This window comes from Oncorhynchus clarkii, chromosome 5 (assembly GCF_045791955.1).
Source record: "Oncorhynchus clarkii lewisi isolate Uvic-CL-2024 chromosome 5, UVic_Ocla_1.0, whole genome shotgun sequence".
Lineage (NCBI taxonomy): Eukaryota > Metazoa > Chordata > Actinopteri > Salmoniformes > Salmonidae > Oncorhynchus > Oncorhynchus clarkii.
The window spans coordinates 68,019,258-68,042,760 of NC_092151.1; the positions used below are offsets into that span (position 1 = coordinate 68,019,258).

Below are 23,503 nucleotides of genomic sequence, written 5' to 3' on the forward strand. Positions count from 1 at the left end.
ACTAGCTTTAAGCACCAGCTGTCAGAGCAGCTCACAGATCACTGCACCTGTACATAGCCCATCTGTAAACACCCATCTTCCTACCTCATCCCAATACTGTATTTATTTATTTAGCTCCTTTGTACCCCAGTATCTCTAATTGCACATTCATCTTCTGCACATCTACCATTGTGTTTAATTGACATATTGTAATTACTTCGCCACCATGGCCTACTTATTGCCTTAACTCCCTTATCTTACCTTATTTGCACTCACTGTATATAGACTTGTTTTATTTTTTCTACTGTGTTATTGACTGTATTTTGTTTATTCCATGTGTAACTCTGTTGTTGTTTGTGTCGAACTGCTTTGCTTGATCTTGGCCAGGTTGCAGTTGTAAATGAGAACTTGTTCTTAACTAGCCTACCTGGTTAGATAAAGGTGAAATAAAAAAAATTAAAAGCCACACAAGAAGTAATTTGTGAATTCACCATCCAGTCATCTAGAGAGGAGTGAAATTAAACGGGGCAGTATTTCACAATATGCCCAGGTTCCTCAGTCATAATCAAGTCAACATAACTAAGTTCAGACATTTGTAAGTTACTGAAACCTGTTGTGGATGACACAAAAGGCATGTATACCAACCTGACAGGGAGAACTCCTCAAATATAAATCCATCATGCCTGTTTCCACTGCTCCTGCAAATAAATGAAGCATTGTCAAAATGACCAAGAACGCGATGGACAAGGCCCGCAATCTAAGATCAGTGTAACAATAACATCTCAACAAGATCAGAAAACTGATTCAATAGCATCCACTTTATTAAAAAAATATATATTTGTAGCTCAGATCCTTGTTCTGCATCTACTGGGACTGAAAATAAATTATACTCAAAATGCTCAATGTTTCCAAGAACACAAAAAGCAATCACCAATCATAAGAGTGTGAAACAATATTATGTCCTCAAAAAGATCAGAGACCTGGTTCTATGTCATTCTTTCAGATAGCACTGCCTTTTACTGCCAGTTCATATGGGATCTTTGTTGGTTACCTCATTCAGCCACTAGTATCCTGTCATACCATGTGGTCATCAGGACACCTGCAGAGTCCTGTAAAGAACCTGTTAAGCAACAAAATGACTTGTCAGTTTGAAGGATACAGCAAAAGATACTTTGTCACAGAATCAGATGAACAATGCAGTCAGTGTCAAAAATGTTAGCCTAGGCAAACCATTTCAACATTGTCCAGTGTTTGGCATTTCCATTATCTTCTGAATGAAATACAAAGTTAGATGCTTCCCTATGCAGTGAGGGGTCAAAGACCTAATCAAACCAACACATCAGATAGGAGTGAAAGACAACGCTAAATATTCATCATGGTTTAGCTGCTTAACTATGCAGTCATCATTGAATCAGATGATAGCAGTCTCATGTTGGTTGAGTGCACAAAGTAATTTACCATAACAGGTCCAGATCATTTCATTCCCACAATGTAAGCCATTTGCAGATAAGAAATATGTTACATTTCAGCTCAGAGACCAGAAGAGCTGAACTAAATTAAACTGCACTGTCAATAAAAACATTTATTTTTGAGAGATCACCAATGTTGATGAATCGAATCATTTACAGTACATGCGAAAATTGCTATGAGATTAAGTGGAAAAATACAGATTAAGGTTTGCAGCTGTAAAAGGAGAAAATATAGTTTAATAAAAGTGCTTAACAGATATGTCATACTCATGTTATGCCTCAGAACATGCAATTGGTGGTTGAAGATTCGTCATCCTGACAGGTCGAGAGTAGCAAATGGGGGTCATCAATGGGACAGGTCTCAATCTTGGGTTACACCAAACCATGCTAATACCATGGATGTTAAGACCCAGATAATCGTTCATACCTAATTTTGCATATTCCACTTGACGTACTTCTCCCCAATACCTGCACACAAAAAAATAAAAGATCCTGCAAACTGGTATTGACAAATGTAGACTAGTTTAAAGTAAAAAGCCTCTGTAGCGAAATGGTTTTCTGTGATTTAATTTAGCACTCTTACCGAAGGTGAGCCACGAGGATATTCCTGAAAACGGAGCCTATGAGAGACAATGACACTTAACTATCGACGTGCAATAACATTCATACAAAGCAATAGCATTTGCTCGCAAGGTAAGAACGGTTGGCGTTTCTTCAATTTAACTCAGATGTCCCTATCAACACTTATTCATCATGTGAGTATGGGAGGCTTAGCTTTCCGGTCTACTTTCCTGCGTTAGTTACCCCGACTTTCTAAATTAAACAGTGTCCATTAGAATACAGTTGTGTGTGGTTGATACAGAAGACATACTTGTTCACAATACGTGGTGAAGTTAGGCCTACTAGCTAGCGAGTGCAAAACGACCTAACTAGGTCCTTGCCAAAGAATGACACGTTTAACAGCCATAGCTATTCAAGTATGAGGAACAACATGCATGTGTTTCACAGAATACAAAAAGTTGGCATATACAATACAAGCCACGATGATAACCTTTCTTTAAGACTCAAGAGGCGAAGGAGACCAATGGAACAGTGGAGGTTGAATGTGTAAGGCACGCATTCGCATTGAGTTATGGGAAGTCAGCATCGTCTTCTATGTTTGGCCAAACACGAGTTTGTTTCTCAGGGTACGACCCATTAACCAATGAGAATGTGAAAAACTAAAGGCGCTACATGGTCAATCTGTTATCTGCATTGGCCGTGCAGCATTTGGAGACAATTTATGCTTGATCCAAAAATGTGGTCAGAGGCGCCATATTGTGTGACGCAATTGTGGGGCCTCTGGTGACATGCAGAGGCCAAATTGAGCTCCATACCACAGAGGGCTCTGTTTAGTTCCGCATTGACATGATTGGTTGAGGATACGTGGGGGAGGGAGGTCCAATATAAACACAAACTCACTTTCTTCCCAACAGTTCTGCGCTGATCCGTGAAGTGCAAGAAGTATGAATGCCCTGACAACTGCAGAGGCCGTACCACTCATTGTAAATGATGCATGGCCAATTAATACGTCAGATTGACCATGGAACGCCTTTATGCCACACTCTTTTTTAATGAAGGGTGTCAAACACTAAACAGAGGTAAACTCAGGGAGATTTAATATTTTGCATCAATGAACATGAAAATGCGATACAATCGAGTGTTATGATTTCAAGGAAATAAAAAATACATTGTTTTGATTGCTCCTTTGAAGCGAAACAGTGCTGTGGAAATGTATGGCAAGGCCTCAATTCAATATTAATTTACAAAGACATAACATGAAAAAATAATGGCTTTTTTTGTGTGTAAACTCTGTAAATTCTATTATTTTAGAAGACACAGTTTTTACCTACTTTAGAGAGAATAGGATGAAAATCCACCTGAATTTGAGTTTTTCACCGCAGGCAATCATCGCATGCGTGTATTCAGTAGGAATGTGCTCTATATCCCTACACATTGTTTCGGTCACAACTCCTTTCCGCTGACCAGAAAGTCCATTCATGTACTGTATAACCTGGCCTTGCTTACTGATAAAAATGTCTTCTGAGGGGTAAATTAACATATCTGACTTTAGCTTACAATATTGCACATAATGGGTTCGCTAAAGAATATCCACAAATATACATAATGATTTATATGCTCAAGTGAAAAAAATCTGTATTTTATTTTAGGTACTTATCCAAACATCTGCTGAATTGAATTGGGAATTAACCATTTTTGAAAGCAAACATGAGACTATTATATGCTTTCCTATTGAACAACAATTGGAAAGCACATTTTGCACCCTCAACCAAATTTGGACACTAGCAGCACTCAATAAAACCTACTCTCATTAAAGCTCCTTAACATGTTATCTGAAAAACAAAAAACAAAACATACATTTGTTCATAACTGTCAAAAGGGAAAATAATCAACATGGAGACACGTCCTCTTCCTCGACTCCACCTTCTGTCTATCTTGCAAATGCATACTTCTTGGGTTCTTCTGGTCCTCTTGAGCAGATAAACACACACTAGAGGGTAAGTTAGTACATTGGGAAAGGCAATGTCGACGAACTTGAGGGGACAAATGTAGCAGGGGAAATGGAATGATTCCTGATGTGTTGCCACAGAGTTAATTTCCTCAAATATTTACTATTGCCATAAGGAAAGAGAAAGGAAATAAAAAATAATATATATTCATCATATGTATCTATATATAAACAGCTGTAGCTAGTTGTAGGCAAGCCAAGTTCTCCCCCTTGTGATTCCACCATAAGGCCGTCAAACTCCCAGAGGTACAGCTTTCATTCCTCAGTCACCAGTTTCCCTGAGATATAGAATGCTGTTTTTCAAGGATTGTTCAATCAAAACACCCTCCCCCTCAGGGACCCTCGTGGGATCCTCCTGACAGATTGTGAGAGCTTGTTTGTGTAGCCGAAGGGCATTGGTACTGGTTTTGTTATTATGCTTCTTTTAGTCGTTTAGGGGATGGAGAGGTGGAGGTGGTGTTGGCGAAAACAAGGGGTTTTCTTTTTTACATCGTAGATGTTTCTTCTTAATTTCATTCCATTTTAACTTTGAAAATGCAAAGCTGTGTACATGTTCAATCATCAGTCATTCCAAGGCCTGGATAAGAAGTGGTTTGAAAAAGAGTTCTTATTAAGACTCCGAGATCTGTATCTGTGGCCTCAGTGCCTCTGTGATCCAGTTCTTTTCAGTAGAGGCTCATCGTAGACCCAGCACTCTCCATCCTCATGGAACAACTGCAGGGAGTAAACATGGAGACTTAATCATTGGGGACTAAAACACCTCTTTCAAAAATCCAAAAGGTACAGGTTAACATTTACATCTGCAATTCACAAATATTTTGACAAGCAAGCGAGGCACCCTATGAGTCATATACTTTCCATCGACATATTAAACAATCATGACCGTGAACTATTAACCTTGATATGGACTGGTGGCTGTTAATATTGCTGTCAGGGCTCTGGAGATGTGATAAGAATAGGCACACTCACCCTAGTTTCCCACTGCATTTCATTTTCCTTCCTCTCCCTGGCCTCCCCCCTCTGCTTCTCCTCCAGCCTGTGCTTTGCTTCCGTTGCTGCATCGATGTCTCTCGACTTCAGGCTGACCGTCACATCCTTCCACAGGCTGAGGGTCAGACACAAAACAGTGACTTGAGGTTTCAGACCAAACAAAATAAATATGTTGTTAAAATCTGATTATTTTGTGCCTGGTTGGATTGATAGCGCCATTAAACTGGATGCCATGACAGGAGCTACTACCCTCACATCCACAGAAAGGGGACTGGACAGAACAAATAAAAAACAGCTACTTATTACTGTAGTTCTGTGGCCATGATAATATGAAGAGAGGCTTCTCACCTGCGGGACTCATACTCCAACTGGTCCTCCAACTTCCTCACCTTCTTCTTGATACAGCCCATTTTCTTCGTGTCAATGAACAAGGAGTTTTCCTGGATTCAAGAGATAGACACTTTCAACTCTATTTTACGAATAAAATATGAACACTTTCTATTTTGATTTTAATATACGAGGTCAACCTTCAGTGTTTCGAGGTCAGGCATAAAATGTAAAAGAACAATTCTTTCCTGAAAATCCCACATTGACAACGAGCAGAGATCACATTTCTAAACTCAACTCACCCCAGATGCCCACTTAGCGTGCATAACTCCATTCCACTCTCCTTCAATGGAGCAGAATGACTTCTTGTCATTGGGAGGACTGCAAACAAACACATTTGTAATATATAATACAACATTTTGAGAACCAGTTTTGGCTTGTGGGTGCTACTTTCAAAACTATTGGCCGAAATGATACAAAACCTTTAGAACACATCTAACATCACAACAAAAACTGATTTCTATATACTGCTGTGAGCACAGTAAATAAAGCAAGAACAGGCTAACATGCTGACTAGACCGGGTGTGCGCGTGCATCCGCATGTTGATTTTGTCCATCCACACCAGACGCGATCAAGACACACAGGTTGAAATATCTTAACTAACTCAGAACCAACTATATTAATTTGGGGACAGGTTGAAAAACATGAAACATTTATGGCAATTTAGCTAGTTCTAGGATATAAACATTAGGTTGTTATTTTACCTGAAATGCACAATCTCTAATCCGACAATTAATCTACAGATAAAATGGTAACCCGAGTTAGTTTCTAGTAATCTCTCCTCCTTCAGTCTTCTTATTTGTACTTTATATGGCAGTTGGCAACCAACTAAGGTGCATTACCACCACCAATTTAGCTGGAGTGTGGACCTCAGTTCATGTTCATACCCACACCCACATGGGTATATGCTCCTAAAAACCAATGAGAAGATGGGAGAGACGGGACTTGCAGTGAGTCAAGCATCACAAATAGAACCTGGTTCTATTTTAGTGCCTGGCTACACAGATGCTTGTTGACGCGCGCGAGCAGTTTGAATGCAATGATTAAATAACATGTATGTGTACATTTATTTTATAAACGCGAGCGGTGGGGTCAGCATGTAACACTACATGCATGATTAAAAATAGGAAAATCCTCTTACAAGATCTCAGCGGTGATCCTGTGCTTCTTGCCACCGTAGAAGGGCTTAGTGTGAAACACAATGCTGGCACTGTAGCCCGTTTTGGAGCAGTTGATGTTACACTCTCCACCCAACTCCACCCATGGGACAGTCAGGATCGACCTGAAGAGAGAAGGAGCACCCATTACATGTCAGGGAATACTGATAACATATTATACCCATTTATACACACTCACTTTACATACAGTAAATCATGTGCGCTGTACTGGAGTTAACTTATTTTGAATTGAACTGGGGCTTTTATTTCCAGAACAAACGTGAGACAGTGCGAGTGAGTGCGTTTGTGTTATTCACGTTTAAAGCATGAGCCTACCTGCCATAGCCATTGGGGAAGGTGAGTATGTAGTGCTCGTCATGTTCCAGACAGGACACACAGCCTACAGGAGAGAGAGCGAAGCACACATATCAGAACACACAGAAGACCATAAGGTTTTTTAAGTGTGTGAGGACACACATTTATGGACTACGTAAGTGCTTGAAGAGATTTCTTACCCTGGCCAATATTGTGGACTCCAATTGACATTCCTAAGAACTTTGACTTGGTCCAAATGTGGGCGTTGAACTGAATCTTTTTGCTCAGACACTCTGCGTAGAATGCAGAAACTACAAGGAAGAGGAAAGGCAACAGTACAGTTAACTCCATGACTCTGGTTCTCTGTCAGCTGTCTGTAATGTTGACTGGGTGGAGAGACTCACTGGGGGGGTGATGAGAGACCTGCTCTGCTACAAAAGACACACTGTTGGCTGAAGACCATGGCACTGGACCCTCTGACGATGGCTCCTGAGGGGTTGGTGGTTAGCATTGATTTATTAGTAAATAATTGATTAAAAATAAATAAACTTGCCTCAATATTACAAAACTTAACATTGATTACAGTTTTACTTAAAAATCAAATCATATGAATATAAATTGTCAGTCTTTACTGTGGTACAATGGGCTCTGTCAATGCTCACCACTGCAGTGGGCTCCTCACTCTCTGAAGGCAGGTCCCAGTGGCAGAAGAAAACCTCTCCCAGGATGGGGTTGTAAGGCTTCTTGGCCACTGAGCTTTTCCTCCCTGCGTGGAAGGCTGACATGTACCATTTTACCATCTGCACCATGCGCTCTTTGGGTTCCAGTTGATCCGCGATACTGGGGATGAGAACATCAGCCATCACACCACTGGATCAAAGATTAGGACCCCAACTAAGCAAAGATCTGTTCATAATGCCATGGATGGGATTCTGAAACAAAAATGTTTCCTTATTTTTGGAAACTGTTGGAGAGAATTTGAAGTGACGTACCTGACAAACAAATCCGGATGTGCAAAGAAGTCAGCATACATCTCCAGCAAAGACCTCCTCTCCAAGATAAATGTGGGGAGGACCACCTGAGGAGAGAGAAGAGAGGGAAAGATAAAGAAACAGTTAGCAAGAGAGAAAGAGACAGTGACAAGAAGGACAGACAGACACACAGAGCTCTTACCTTGGTGAGGTCCATGCCTAGTCGCACCTGGGACAGCAGGTGCATGATGACACTCTTGTGCTCCTCCACAGACTCCCCCTGATCCTCCGCCTCATCATCATGGCTGTCAAATTGATCTGACCAGAGCAGACAGCAGACAGTTAAAAACACCTACACCACTGATACAGGACAGCCTGACATCCTCTTTTCGGTTACTAAAGAAAACATCAGCCACAAAGGTAACAGAATGTGTGATGTTACATAAAAATACATTCAGCTCCAAAAGTATTGGGACAGTCACAATTGTGTTGTTGTTTTGGCTCTGTACTCCAGCACTTTGGATTAGAAATTATACAATGACTATGATGTTAAAGTGCAGATATTTTCATCCATATTGGGTGAACTGTTTTGAAATTACAGCACTTTTTGTACATATTCCCTCCATTTTAGGGGACCAAAAGTATTTGAACAAATGTGTATTGAAGTAGTCACAAGTTAGTATTTGGTCCCATATTCTTAGCATGCAATGATTATATCAAGCTTGTGACTCTACAAATCTGTTGGATGCATTTGCTGTTAGTTTTGGTTGTGTTTCGGATTATTTTGTGCCCAATAGAAATGAATGGTAAATAATGTATGGTGTCATTTTGGAGTGAATTTTATTGTAAATAAGAATAGAATGTTTCTAAACACTTGTACATTAATATGGATGCTACCATGATTACAAATAGTCCTGAATGAATTGTGAATAATGATGAGTACGAAATTTAGACGCACAAACATCATACCCCCAAGATATGCTAACCTCTCACCATTACAATAACATGTCACTGTCCCAATACTTTTGGGTCTCACTGTAGGTTAGGTTGTTGGAGGTAGACAGGTGTGAGGATAAGTAGGGCAATGTGCATGTGTTTGTGTGTGTGTGTCACCTGCGTCAGTGGTGCCGTTAGACATGGAGGAGTCGAGGGACTCGTTAGTGTTTGGTCGTTTCAGCACTGTTCCATCATCGCTGTGAGGCAAAGCAGCAGAAGGCCTAGAGGGACTGACAGAGAGAAGGGTGGAGGGAGAGATGAAGGTGGAGGGATGCACAGAAAGAAAAAACTGATTACCTAATAGGAAATATATGCCATAAAGGCACAGGATTAAAACACACCTCCAGCAAAACACAATCAGCTTATGACAAGTTGCATTTTCCTATACCTAGGGTTGTTGCGGAGACCGTATTACCGCCACACCGGCAGTCATGAGTCATGACCGCAGTAAAATTCCATGCACACTGGACATGCATTGGAAGTACCCAATATGCTAACTACCATCAGGTCCTAATGGCCTGGTACTCAGGGCTCTATTGTCCCTCTAACCACTGACATCAATGCAAATGAAAATCACATCAAACACTTATCAAAACAGTATGTGCTTTTAAAATTTGAAGAAGTTCAACAACAGGTTGAAACTGAATGGAAAACATGGTCGTTGTGGATGTTGTTTCAAAGCCTAACAACATAAGAGTGCTTTCTTAGGTGATAATTAATTCAAACATTATATATGTGATCAAGGCCGAAAAAATTAAAATTAAAATAATAATTTTCCATGATGCAATAAATAGCCTACCACATATTACGCACTGCAACATTATATATATATTTTTATGTGTCTGGTACATAATTGGTCTATCCTACACTCCAAAATGTAACACATTTTAGTCATTGCCTTTGAGTGTGGACTGCATTATTATGCATACTGGATGGACTGGTTACCTTATGCTCTGCTCCAAACTTTCTATTACCGATGTTCCCTAACAGATTTCACTTGGTTTCCCAAATGAAGCACTGGCTAGCTGCAGGAACATGGTTGGAGAGCCCATGGCATACAGAGTTTGGGTGGAATATCACCTGTCGCCTGCATGCTCCTCAAACAGTGGTTGATGTGAAATAACTGGAGTAGCCTACCCTGCATGATTGAAAAACTAACCGCCTATTCGAGTGCATACGGATGCCTTTTTGCCTGTGCCCGTTCCTGCCTATTGGATAATGGGCCATTCTAAATCTAAACAAATTTTACATATTAGTAAAGACAAGAGAATAGTCTGAGGTGTGAAAATATGACCACTTGATGAGAGAACAGTGTGTGCAGCCCGAGGGAAGGAACAGAGCTCAAACTTCTACGCTCTACATAGCTATTTTATTCAGCTAGGTGCAATTATATTATTTTTACTATAAAATCATATAATATAAAATAATGGCACGGGACTTAGGCATATCTTGTCAGCTAAATGAACAAGCCTACAGCCTATAGCATGGCCACAGCCAGATAACATACAGTCGGCCAACTCATATTCTGTTCTTCTGAAATACATCAGGTTTTAATGGATTTATTGTGATGGTATATATTCAATTGATTTATTATGTGTGTGTATATATGTGGATGTTCCAAAGGCGTGTGCATGGAGGCCTGGAGCAGCTAAACGTGTATATGTTAAAGCCATTTAACGTGAGACCGGCAGTCTTTTGCATGACAATACCAGCTGACAAAATTGAATGACCGCCACAGCCCTACCCATCAAGTATTTAACATGGGGTTGAATCAGACCAGTTTCAGGAAATTGCCATTTGTACACAAGCACAACTCACAAATGTACAATGACAACAAAGGATCAATAAAATCATGAAATAGAGTGCCAGGATGTGGTCAGGTGGACCATTTCCATCACCGTCCTTCGTCCCTGTAATCCCCAGTAAACTGCTGTGTGGATGGATAAAGAGAGTAAATACTCACTCTAGGAAGTGTTTGGGAGACGTGCTGTTCTGGGAGAACTCGTCAGCGTCATAGAACTCGTCTTCACTGCTGGAGTAAGAGAAGTCAGGGACCGAGTGGGAGGTGATGGTCATGTGACTGGGGGAGGCAACGCTGCTGCTGGGCGCCGAGGGGCCACTCCCTGAAACACAGACAGACAGAGAGATAGAGAAAACAGGGTGGGGGTGAGCAGGAGGTCCCAGCTGAGATGGTCCTAAACCATGTATAGCAAAAATTGCTATATTTGTTTACTGCTTTGAACTAAAATCATATACAGAGGCTCTATGCAGCTTTTTTCCTCTGTGATCATATGGACACCATTTTTCTGTTCTTACTGTTCCCATATTGTTAGAGTACCATGAGAAGTTTATTCCTTGCATAATCTCCCCTGCAGTGCAATGTGTGCTCCCAGGTTTCTTCCTTAGTGCACAGCTCAGCTTTTATTCAGCAGCATCAGCAGGATTGAAAACAGGCAGGACCCACCAAGCCAGAGGAATAATGACATTTGGAGAAAGTACCTAAGGTGCTCTCCTTGCTTCACATACACCCCAGACATTCTAGCAGTAAAACAAAACTTCCTGTTGCTAACAGCGGTTTCTAGCAAGAGACACAAACCTAATGAAAACCCATTTTGAAAAATACAATTGAGTAAATTTTAAAAAGTCAATACTGTTTTATATGTGTGGTGATTATGACGTGACATCCCCACTGAGTGGATACTCAAGCCCTAAATGCAAGTTCTAGGTGACAGAGTGAAATGTTTGTCCGAGTACAGCTGCTAGCTACAGTGCCTTACTCACACCTCTTGACTTTTGAAACAATTTGTTCTGTTACAGCCTGAATTTAAAATGGATTCAATTAAGATTTTTTGGGTCACTTGTCTATACACAATACCCCACAATGTCAGTGAAAATATGTTTTCATTTTGATTTATTTATTAATTAAATATGAAAAGCTGAAATGTCTTGTGTCAATAAGTATTCAACCCCTTTGTTATGGCAAGTCTAAATAAGTGCAGGAGTAACATTTGCTTAACAAGTCACATAATTAAGCTCCAAGGACTCACTCTGTGTGCAATAATAGTTTTTAACATGATTTTCTAAATGACTACCTCACCTCTGTACCCTACACATATAATTATCTGTAAGGTCCCTCAGTCAAACAGAATTTCAAACAGATTCAACCAGGGAGATGGGTGAGAAAAAGAAGAAAAAAAAGGCAGACATTGAATATCCCTTTGAGAGGAAGGAAACCGCTCAGGGATTTCACCACGAGGCCAATTGTGACTTGAAAACAGTTTAATGGCTGTGATAGGAGAAAACTGAGGATGGATCAACAGCACTGTAATTACTCCATAATACTAACCAAATTGACATAGTAAAAAGGAGGAAGCCTGTACAGAATAAAAAATACTCCAAAACATGCATCCTGTTTGCAGCAAGGCACAAAAGTAATACTGTAAAAAAATGTGACCAAGCAATTCCCTTTTTGTCCTGAATACAAAGTGTTGTTTGGGCCAAAACCAATACATATTACTGAGTACCACTCTCCATATTTTCAAGCATAGTAGTGGCTGCATCGTGTTATGGGTATGCTTGTAATCTAATCATTAAGGACTGGGGAGATTTTCAGAATAAAATAAATAAATAAGTGGAACGGAGCTGAGCAGAGGCAAAATCCTAAAGGAAAACCTGGTTCAGTCTGCTTTCCATCAGACACTGGGATATGAATTCACCTTTCAGCAAGACAATAACCTAAAACACACAGCCAAATCTACACTTACCAAGAAGACTGAATGTTCAGTTTTGACTTATCTGCTTGAAAATCTATGGCAAGACTTGAAAATGGCTGTCTAGCAATGACCAACAACCAACTTGACAGAGCATTAATAATTCTGAAAATAATAAAATGGGCAAATATTGTACAATCCAGGTGTGCAAAGTTCTTAGAGTCTTACCCAGATAGACTCTTAGCTGTAATCGCTGCCAAAGGTGATTCTAACATGTATTGACTCAGGGATGTGAATACTTACGTACATGAGATATTTCTGTATTTTATTTTCAGTAAATGAAAAAAATAAAAAGCATGTTTTCCCTTTGTCATTATGGGGTCGTGTGTGTAGATGGATGCGGGGGGAAAAAGTAATAGATTTTAAATTCGCCCTCCTGGGTGGCGCAGTGGTCTAAGGCCCTGCATCGCAGTGCTAGCTGTTGCCACCAGAGATTCTGGGCCCAGGCTCTGTTGCAGCTGGCCGCGCCTGGGAGGCCCATGGGGCGGCGCCGGGTTAGGGAGGGTTTGCCCGGCAGGGATATCCTTGTCTCATCGCCCACTAGCGACTCCTGTGTCGGGCCGGGTGCAGCGTGCATTGCACGCTGACCAGGTCGCCAGGTGTACGGTATTTCCTCCGACACATTGGTGCGGCTGGCTTCCGGGTTGGATGTGCATTGTGTCAAGAAGCAGTGCGGCTTGGTTGGGTTGTGTTTCAGAGGACGCATGGCTCTCGACCTTCGCCTCTCCCGAGTCCGTACAGGTGTTGCAGCGATGAGATTGGATATCACGAAATTGGGGAGAAAAAAAAGGGGTAACATTTTTTTAAATAATCATTTTTAAAAAAATACCTAAATGTGGAATAAGTCAAGGGGCATGAATACTTTCTGAAGGAACTGTAAGTGTGGGTAACCTGACCACTAGAGTGTGATGACCTCTGACCTGTGCTGTTGGGGGTCGGAGTCTGCAGGCTGCCCATCACCGTGACAACAGGCCCCACTGATAGAGTGGATGGCCGCTGTTCTCCTTTACAAATCTTGGAGCCATCTACAGAAAGGAGACAAGAAAAAGGAGAAGGCTCTGGCATGAGAACACTGCTTTATAATGCAACAGACAATGTCATTACAGACCTGCGAGAGCAAGCTTTACATTATTATTGTTTTAAACCTGCAAAGCAGTCATAGGTATCTATTAAACTGTGACTGTTAAAATGTTAAACTTTGCTGACACGGGGTCTCGACCTTGGGATTGGATTTGTGTCCAATTTCAGAGAAAGCTTCATTTAGATTGCCCTACATTGGGAAGTGGACGTGCTGAAAAATAGGGATTCAAGCACACCAGGGGGCACTATAGATTTGTGTTTCAGGAAATAAAAATGTATAAGGTACAAAAATCTGAAAGTATTAAATCCAATGAAATCAAATAGTCAATTTTGTATACAATATCCGTATGTGGACTCAAATGGATATTTTTATTCTGAGGAGCTACTCTTCCTGATAGGATTGTAGATTAGATTGTGTGTATGGCTCTCTGTATACTGTACCTGTGGGAAGGGTGGTTTGTGTTGGCATGGCTAAGTTGACTAAAGAAGTGTCCTGAGGCTGAAATATCCCATCCACTGGGTTGATGGTGCTCTGTACAGGGCAAGACAAAATGGTGCCAGTCTTAAAACATAATAGGTAGTTAGGTACATCTGCAACGCACATTGCTCTAAACCAGCAGTAGCACTTAACGCACCAATACGGAGCAGACTATAAGGACAAAATAAATACACACTGCCAATGACTAGAAAGATCAATTACCTTTCACTCTGCTTCCGGTAAATATTGGAAAATTTTGTTCTACCTAATAAATATCTAACTACGTACAGTGCCATTCAGAATTATTGGGATAGTTAAACGTTTTGTTGTTTTGGCTCTGTACTCAAGCTCTTTGGATTTGTAATTATACAATTACTATGAGGTTAAAGTGCAAATTGTCAGATTTAATTTGAGGGTATTTTCATCCATAAATCGTTTGGAAATTACGGCACTTTTTGTACATGGGCCTCTCAAGGACATTCAGAGACTGGTCCCGAAGCCACTCCTGCGTTGTCGTGGCTGTCTGCTTAGGGTCGTTGTCCTGTTGGAAGGTGACCCTTCGCCCGAGTCTGAGGTCCCGAAGCAGGTTTTCAAGGATCGCTCTGTAATTTGCTCCATTCATCTTTTCCTCGATCCTGACTAGTCTCCCAGTCCCTAGCGCTGAAAAACATCCCTACAGCATGATGCTGCCACCATGCTTCCAAACTCCAAGCAGGCTGTCATGTGCCTTTTACTGAGGAATGGCTTCAGGCTGGTCACTACTATAAAGGCCTGATTGGTGGAGTGCTGCAGAGATGGTTGTCCTTCTGGAAGGTTCTCCCATCTCCACAGAGGAACTATGGAGCTCTGTCAGAGTGACCATCGGATTTCTTGGTCACCTCCCTGGGAAGGTGTCTGAATACTTTCCAAATGCACTGTAAGTGAATTTGTTCCAATACCTTTAGTCCCCTAAAATGTGGGGACTATGTACAAAAGTGCTGTAATAAACAGTTCACACCACATGGATGAAAATACCCTCAAATTAAAGCTGACATTCTGCACTTTAACCTAATTTCAAATCCAGAGTGCTGGAGTACAGAGCCAAAACAACAACTAGAGGGCACTGTATATCACAACACTTACAGTAAAACCTAATATGATCAAACATATTTTCCACCCTGATAAATTTAGGACAAAAAAAAAGACATTCCAGCGAGTTACATAATGTGATGGCATAACTTCTCTCTTATTAAAGTTATTGAGATTTGAAACCCACAGACTTTAATCCTAGGTATATTTAACTGTGGTACACACATTATACAAAGTGCACTGCTGCCATAGCTTTATGGGTCAGTGATACCTTTGACCCCGTCAACAGCAAAAGGCAGAACAAAAGGAGGTCAGAAATCATCAAGTCCTACACAATCTCAGAACACAACAGTGAGCAGCATACTGAGGTTTGACAGAGAATGAAGGAGAGTGTGGTCTGAAAATAAGTTGGGCACCATGCAGAATGGAAGATTTCACACTACTCTACTGAGCAGACAGAAGTCACTACGCCAACTAAGGATCTTTGCAGTCAGGAAAGTGGAAATATAAAAAAAATCAAGGAAATGAAGGCATGCAGTGAAGTTCAGTCCTCTCTCTGCCCTTTAGAACAGGAGTCGGAGTGAAATTTGGGAGATTTCTCTCATTTTCCATTCACTCCACCCTCCCCCTGTCCACGTGCTTTCTGGAAAGTAAGGCAGCCACTCCTAATTATAGCCAATTACAGAAACATTGCTGCTCCACCGTGGTGGAACCAGTGTGGCCTCGCTAGTTAGAGATGAAACCAACAGTAAAGGATGCCTCTAGTGTAGGCTGAGGGAAGGGGTTAGAGCTAGAGTGTGCTTAAGGCATGGTTAGAAGAGGGTCTATATATGTAAGGCTAATGGCCAGAGAGATTACTGTCAGAAGACTGGCCTGGCAGGCTGATTCTATGGGATTCCGACTTAAAAACATCTATGGGAAGCCAGTAAACAGCCTTTGACTGGTTGACATCTATTAGTCCTTGACGGTTCAATAGGCATGCACAGTAAGTAAAAATCGATGGCGATTTGGGGGAGGATATAAGCACACTCACACACACTCCTACAAACGTGTCATAAAAGAAGCAGAATGATGTTGTGTCTAAAAGGAGTAGTAAAGTTTCTCACTATTATCAGCAACAAAAAATACAATGATTTCAGCTGAGAAAGGGGATAGTGGCGTGGCAAAGAAAGAGCAATATACGAGATGAAGCTATTTTTCTAAACAAATGGCATGCACTTTTACAGATTTGATTCGTATTTTTTTCTATCGTTTAGTGTGAATTAAATCGGAAAAGGATAGAGGTTTGGTTGATTTCGATATTTCTAATGGACAGAGAACGTCAGAACTTACTATCAGTCCGTATGCGTGTTGCTGTTCGTTACTTTGATCCTTAAAATTTTGAGAAGAAAACGTTACTTGAGGAATGTTCAACTGTTTGTATGTAATGATGATATGAGCTTGTTAAGAGCTTCTCTTTCAAGCAGCCATCAAGTTATTTAGAAAGTCAGAGCATTTGTAATGGTAAAATCATTATGAGCTCTAAGATTATCGAGCGTATGTGAGAATCACCTCTCCAAAATGTCAAAATGGAACCTAATGGAATGAAGAAAACTGCCCACAATAAACAACAACCCAGGCTGTAGTTAAGTGGAAAACTACTGGCGTGGGGAAAACATGCAGTGTACCGTGATGTGGTCTCACAACAATGACATGACAGTGATGCAATGAGAGCCCCACCACAGTCAAATGAATGAGTCCTTTTTACCTTGGCAATCTGCAGCAATACAATACAGTGCTTGATGGACTCTACCATACTCTGAAAAGAGAAACAGAACAGAGAATGAAACACCGCACTCAAATTCAGACAGGTGATTCTGAAAATAAGGATTATTTTAAAATGGGGTTTTACTTACACATGTGGTTTCCTTCAAATGTTCAATTTTCTTAAAAGGAGAAAAACATGATGAAAAATGGCTGTTTCACTTCAGACTTTATTTTAACACCTAACTAGACTTCAGGACTCAAAGTTAGGTGAGTTATTGACTGAGAAAGAGCGGCACAGTGAAACCAACGCAGAAACATGCTTTGTTCAAACTCTTTCACAATTATGGCATTAGACCAGCCAAACAGTGATTTCACACCAACTATAGTTGGTGTCCTATGTTCATCACAACAGAACAGGTCATTGTCTTCACCATATTAAATAATCTAGAGTTTAAATGTTCCAAACTGACCTAAAACTAAACTCATGATCTCAATAAGGAAGTGAATCACAGCTACTAAAAAACTGACAGAAAATCTCTGAGTCAATAATTATCAGCCACAGTTCTGGTGACAAGAGAAGAAACATATCACTCACTCTGCGCGACTCATCTTCTTTGCAATCCTTGATTTTCTCATCAAAGAGCTGGAAGAGAGGAGATGTATGAGAAGCTGAAGAGGATACACTCAAATCAGGAGCCGAATAAAAACACATTCATCGATGATGCAGTGACGAGTCAGTCACCGTTATTATGAAAGTCACTGTCATACTTAGTCACTCAAATGTGAAAAAGTCTCACCTTTAACTGATCAATTAGAATTTGTAGGTACGCGTCAGCCTCTGCAAGTTTCTTTTCGAAGTCTTGGACACTTGGAACAAATCCTGTCTCTGCCTCCTAAAATAGAAAATGACAAAAGAGCAGAACTTCACAGCACAGTATGACAGTTTTCTGCTTCCATCAGTAACCTATTTCGGACAAAGATTTTACTGCCAGTGCACCTCTACTCTGAAAGTTTGTTAGCAGATTAAAAAAAGTTAAATATTCTCCTGGTGGGGCTTTAAAAAAAGCAGGATGTAGCAGCACAAAACAGCAATTGTTTGGGAGAAGCTTCCAGTAAGTAGAGTGATATGAATTGTTCAACTAGCATTGTTTAAAGGCTTTGCCTGCTAGCCTGCCTGACCATACCTGCTGATAACAAATCAAGAACAGTCCCTTCACTACCTGGAAGTTAGCTTGGCTAAAATACAGAAATGAAATACCCAACAACTTCTTTAAAAATACCTGAAAACTAATGCTTAACCAAAGCAGTCGAACCTTACAATATTACAACTCATAAAACACATCCATAACCACTGCTGGACAGTAAGTAAACCATATACTCCCCTCTCTCAGTATTGGTCTGGTCTTAGCATGTCCTATGGTTTGGCAGGCGCCTTTGGACGACGCCTGTTTCTCAACTGAAATGTATCGTACAGGGATGTGAAGAAAAGCCATTAACACACATTAACCCCAGTGTTGTCTAAAGTGTAATCTGTAAAAACATAACAAGCTTTAAAGAGACCAAAGTCTGGGCCTTTTTTTCTAAAATTCCTTCAGGATCAAAGGTGGTTCGCTATCAATATAGAAGCAAGTTGCTTAGTGTTGGTGGCTAAAGAGGTGCCTGAGCAAATAAAATAAAAACAGGTACTTTGCTAAGCTAAAGAATAGTCCCCTTTCAATCTGTGGGGAAGAGGAGTCTGGCATTAGTGCTCTTTAGAGCTTGGGGTAACCAGAAAAATACATCCGTCTCCTCTTTAAAAACCTTAAGTGAAGGGCCTCCCAAGTGGTGCAGTGGTCTAAGGCTGTGCCACTAGAGATCCTGGTTTCAAATCCAGGCTCTGTTGCACCCGGCCGCGACCGGAAGACCCATGGTCCAGCGTCGTCCGGGTTAGAGGGGAGGGTTTGGCCGGCAGGGATGTCCTTGTCACATCACGCTCTCGTGACTCCTGTTACGGGCCGGGCGCATGCACGCTGACCAGGTGTACGGTGTTTCCTCCGACAATTTGGTGTGGCTGGCTTCCGGGTTAAGCGGGCATTGTGTCAATAAGCAGTGCGGCTTGGTTGGGTTGTGTTTCGGAGGACGTACGGCTCTATCACTACATACATTCAGTCTGAGACTTCCAACGTAGTCATTTCTGCTTACGTCAAAGTGAAGGTCTTGGTACAAAATAACACACACCAATCAGAGTATCAAAGCCAATGACTATTCTGGAAACACCGCTTTACCCACGTGTGTTCAGGCTCTGGCCGAAGCCATTGATTTCTGGGACCAATCCGAACGATTTGAATGCGTTCACATTAGAGAAGATGAGGAGTTCAAATCCAGACTCAAGGTGGAGAAGAAACGTTAGAGGGTGAGGTGTTTGGCTGGAGCGATGTGAATGGGTAGCAAGGAACTGAATCAACTGAATATTTTTTTTTTATCCTGGCCACGACTGTAGATTCTGAATTTGAAAGCGACGTCAACCTACTTGCGGGGAAATGCATGCTCATGGTTATGTTTACGACAGTCATAGTGCTGGCTTGGAGTGAGGGTAAGGTATCACAACATGGACTGATTTTGACACCTGTGAGAAGCTGTATTGTTTGAACACCTGCATCCAAAGACACATGACATAGAACAGGAGTTTCCCTCTATTCATGTCAGACTTTTAGAGTAATTTCTTTAGAATAATTTCCATCCCAATTTTCACATAGAAAAGTCCTACCATACACTTACATACCAAAAACTGTTGAGCGGGCCCCTGCTGTATTTCAGGTTCAAAAGGTTAAGAAAAATGCTATCAATATGAGACGGACCTCATAATTGCAGAGGGACAAAGCCGTTAACATTAAAAACAAAGAGGGAAAGAGAGTCCCTATTGCTCTCTATTTCTGTTATGTCAACACAAGCCCATATCACCATGATGGAAGGGATCCTTCTGCTGGACTAGAGCAGCTTATAAAACCAGAGGACGGTCATGTAGGCTTGTATCTGCAGCTTTGGCATGTTCACACATTCTGTTCCAAAAAGAGCTTTGTCTAACCAGACAATCCCTCCCTATGCTAGTGTACCACACCCACCCCCACTAACCACCAGACATTGGAAATAAAAAACCTCAAAGCTCACCAATCTAGCCCACCCTTCACTCAGACACCTCACCCCCTCCCCGTTAGGCTTTCCACACAGCATGACCCAGTTAACTGCATTGTCGCACTCCAACCAACCATTTCCCCCCAGTGTGGTACTCACAGGACGCAGAGCTCTGAGGGACATGCCTAGTCAAAATGCACAGGCCAAAGCTGACCCTAAAGCTCCTCTCTCCTCCCTTACGCAAACAAACGACTGTTCTAGTACTCTCTACTCCGATAGACTGCCAGCAGGGACACCAAAAGCATCGTCTGGTACATCTGCGGTATGTTCTACATCAGCTGAGCAGCAGCACACGCAGGCAAAGTTAATCCAGGATCCTCTTCTCTCTGACAGGAAGTACAGACTTTCTTTAAAAAAAATAGAAAAAAGGCAGCACAAGACCATGTGACAAGCAACAACAGCTGCTCTGATTGGATAAAGCGGAGGTGCAGATGTCTGGCTGAAAGAGTAAGCAGGGCTCTGATTTGGTCCAGGTCACATGACACCGCTATGACTCCACGCTTACACAGTGTTTGCAAGCAGGCAGCCAGTCAGCAGTGTTGGGCGGGGATCGGAGAGAGTGAGGCAGAGGGAGGGGTAGCAGAGGGGAGGAGTTGGTTAGAGAAGGAAAGCAGAACAAAAGGCACATAAACAACTGGAGGGTAGAATTAAGGCTGGTGAGAGAAAGGAGACCTATTTGTGAGCCATAAAGGGCACAGACCAAAATAAGAGATGGAAATTAGCAGTTTAGAGAGCAACTAATACACAGCACTCTTTAAAAACAGGCTTTCATAGATAAACATGATGCCCATCATCCAACAGTCTAACCAAACCGTGCTCCTAACCACACAGAGACACTCTTACTGTGTCCAGACTCATTTCCTTATATTCTCAGATGACTAATTAACCCTTTCACTGATTAGGACAAGAGTGCTTTTGCCTGCCATCAGTGTCCCAGTGCTACTAGTTGAGAAGAAGCTGACAGAGGCATGATATTAATTCTATATTCCGATTTCCTGCATCCAAAAGACCTCAACAAATAGCATGAAAGGTTATTTTGACAACACATGCTGCCAAAAGGTGAAACAAACTGCTATTGCTTAATGTTCTCAACAGTTCCTCTATTATTTCCTGTGGTCTTAGGTAAAATAACAAATTGAAGAAATACAGTTCAAATTATGTTCCCTCTGAAGGTTAATACACAGACACACTTCAAAAAATGTGTTTTACAATGCAACAGCAGCAAGAGTTATCCCCATCATTTGAGAAAGCTTATTTCAAATAAAAAGTTGAGCAAAATCTTTCTCCTCTTTAGCTGAACTCAATGGCTTGGGACTTGTACCCGCAGTATTACTAGAGTGAAGCTGGTCTGAACAGATGAGTGAGTGACTTACCTGCAGTTGGAGGGTGTGACGGAGAATAGTCCCCTCTAAGGCATGGATCCACTTCTCCCGTTCGTCTGCATCTCGAGCTGAGAAGAAAAACACACAAAACACAGCAGATGAGCCATAGTCGAGATAGGAATTATTACAACAGCAACAGAGTGCGTCACCTAGTAGTAACCTTGTAGCTACAAGAAAGACTAGAGCACCTCATCTGTGCTCATCTGGCCCAACAAGTTAACTACGTGCTCATTGTGCTGTGCCTTTGCAGCTGCTAAGGGGGTTCTTGCAACCCGTCTGGTGCGTCGCTGGGCAAGAGACTATCAAGGCAGGTCTCCTGACGAGAGACACAGCCTGTTGCCAGGCTGCACCCTCAGAGCAAAGACACAGAGCAAACAAAACGTCTGACATTTACACTGAAAAGACCAGAGAGGCCCTCCACTCTGACGGACAGATGATAAGCTGTAGACCATACTATTTACCAAGAGTGTTTCCATCTATACATTTCGTAGCTGTCTATTTACCACAACAAACCAATGGTGGAACTAAGACTGCTCTCAACGGGCTGTATAGGGCCATAAGTAAACAAGAACATGCTCACCCAGAGGCGGCGCTCCTACTGGCTGGTGACTTTACTGCAGGAAAACTGAAATCCGTTTGACCTCATTTTTACCAGCATGTCACCTTTGCAACTAGGTGTGAAAAAAACTGCAGATCTTCTCACACACAGAGACACATACAAAGCTCTCCCTCCATCTGGCAAATCTGACTAACTCTATCCTCCCGATTCATGCTTACAAGCAAAAACATGAAGTACCAGTGACGTGCTCAATACAGCAGTGGTCCAATGAAGCAGATGCTAAGCTAATAGGACTGTTTCCCTAGCAAATACTGGAATATGTTCCAGGACTCATCCGATGGGATTGAGCAGTTTACCACAGTCACCGGCTTTATTAATAATTGTGTTGACAACGTTGTCCCCACAGTCACTGAACGTACAGTTGTGGCCAAAAGTTGAAAGTGTATTTAGATATTTGTCAGATGTTACTATGGAATACTGAAGTATAATTAAACATTTCATAAGTGTCAAAGGATTTTTATTGACAATTACATGAAGTTGATGCAAAGAGTCAATATTTGCAGTGTTGACGCTTCTTTTTCAAGACCTCTGTAATCCGCCCTGGCATGCTGTTAATTAACTTCTGGGCCACATCCTGACTGATGGCAGCCCATTCTTGCATAATCAATGCTTGGAGTTTGTCAGACTTTGTGGGTTTTTGTTTGTCCACCCACCTCTTGAAGATTGACCACAAGTTCTCAATGGGATTAAGGTCTGGGGAGTTTCCTGGCCATGGACCCAAAAGATTGATGTTTTTTTCCTCAGGACACTTAGTGATCACTTGCCGTATGACAAGGTGCTCCATCATGCTGGAAAAGGCATTGTTCGTCACCAAACTGTTCCTGGATGGTTGGGAGAAGTTGCTCTCGGAGGATGTGATGGTCCCATTATTTATTCATGGCTGTGTTCTGAGGCAAAATTGTGAGTGAGCCCACTCCCTTGGCTAAGAAGCAACCCCACACAGCATCTCAGGATGCTTTACTGTTGGCATGACACAGGACTGATGGTAGCGCTCAACTTGTCTTCTCCGGACAAGCTTTTTTTCCGGATGCTCCAAACAATCGGAAATATATCCTTGCCTGTGAAGCCCTTTTTGTGCAAAGCAATGATGATGGCACATGTTTCCTTGCAGGAAACCATGGTTGACAGAGGAAGAACAATGATTCCAAGCACCACCCTCCTTTTGAAGCTTCCAGTCTGTTATTCGAACTCAATCAGCATGACAGAGTGATCTCCAGCCTTGTCCTCGTCAACACTCAAACCTGTGTTAACGAGAGAATCACTGACATGTCAGCTGGTCCTTTTGTGGCAGGGCTGAAATGCAGAGGAAATATTTTTGGGGGATTCAGTTCATTTGCATGGCAAAGAGGAACTTT

At 41.7% G+C, this 23,503-nt stretch overlaps 1 protein-coding gene and 1 non-coding gene across 5 annotated transcripts in view; both read right to left on the reverse strand.

The window, feature by feature from the left end:
* Positions 1–1,310: 1,310 nt before the first annotated feature.
* On the reverse strand, positions 1,311–1,394 carry LOC139410333 (small nucleolar RNA snR60/Z15/Z230/Z193/J17). The gene has a single exon (XR_011634495.1). It is a non-coding gene; the product is annotated as a small nucleolar RNA snR60/Z15/Z230/Z193/J17 (small nucleolar RNA).
* Positions 1,395–3,089: 1,695 nt separating this feature from the next.
* LOC139409272 (oxysterol-binding protein-related protein 9-like) overlaps positions 3,090–23,503 on the reverse strand; it is a 45,004-nt gene continuing 24,590 nt past the window's right edge. The window contains exons 4-24 of one of the 4 annotated variants that reach the window (XM_071154174.1): positions 21,521–21,597; positions 17,774–17,869; positions 17,572–17,619; positions 17,126–17,155; positions 16,978–17,028; positions 16,563–16,601; positions 14,126–14,216; positions 13,525–13,629; positions 10,798–10,957; positions 8,952–9,064; positions 8,041–8,156; positions 7,860–7,945; positions 7,530–7,707; positions 7,272–7,356; positions 7,068–7,178; positions 6,889–6,952; positions 6,537–6,677; positions 5,637–5,715; positions 5,356–5,447; positions 4,987–5,122; positions 3,090–4,731 (exon numbers count right to left, since the gene is read on the reverse strand). In XM_071154174.1, coding sequence (XP_071010275.1) covers positions 4,657–4,731; positions 4,987–5,122; positions 5,356–5,447; positions 5,637–5,715; positions 6,537–6,677; positions 6,889–6,952; positions 7,068–7,178; positions 7,272–7,356; positions 7,530–7,707; positions 7,860–7,945; positions 8,041–8,156; positions 8,952–9,064; positions 10,798–10,957; positions 13,525–13,629; positions 14,126–14,216; positions 16,563–16,601; positions 16,978–17,028; positions 17,126–17,155; positions 17,572–17,619; positions 17,774–17,869; positions 21,521–21,597 — 1,973 coding nt within the window. In that variant the 3' untranslated portion in view covers positions 3,090–4,656. Of the gene's footprint in view, positions 4,732–4,986; positions 5,123–5,355; positions 5,448–5,636; positions 5,716–6,536; positions 6,678–6,888; positions 6,953–7,067; positions 7,179–7,271; positions 7,357–7,529; positions 7,708–7,859; positions 7,946–8,040; positions 8,157–8,951; positions 9,065–10,797; positions 10,958–13,524; positions 13,630–14,125; positions 14,217–16,562; positions 16,602–16,977; positions 17,029–17,125; positions 17,156–17,571; positions 17,620–17,773; positions 17,870–20,246; positions 20,487–21,520; positions 21,598–23,503 lie in introns of those variants that run through there. The other 3 variants (XM_071154176.1, XM_071154175.1, XM_071154177.1) reach the window with 3 other exon arrangements.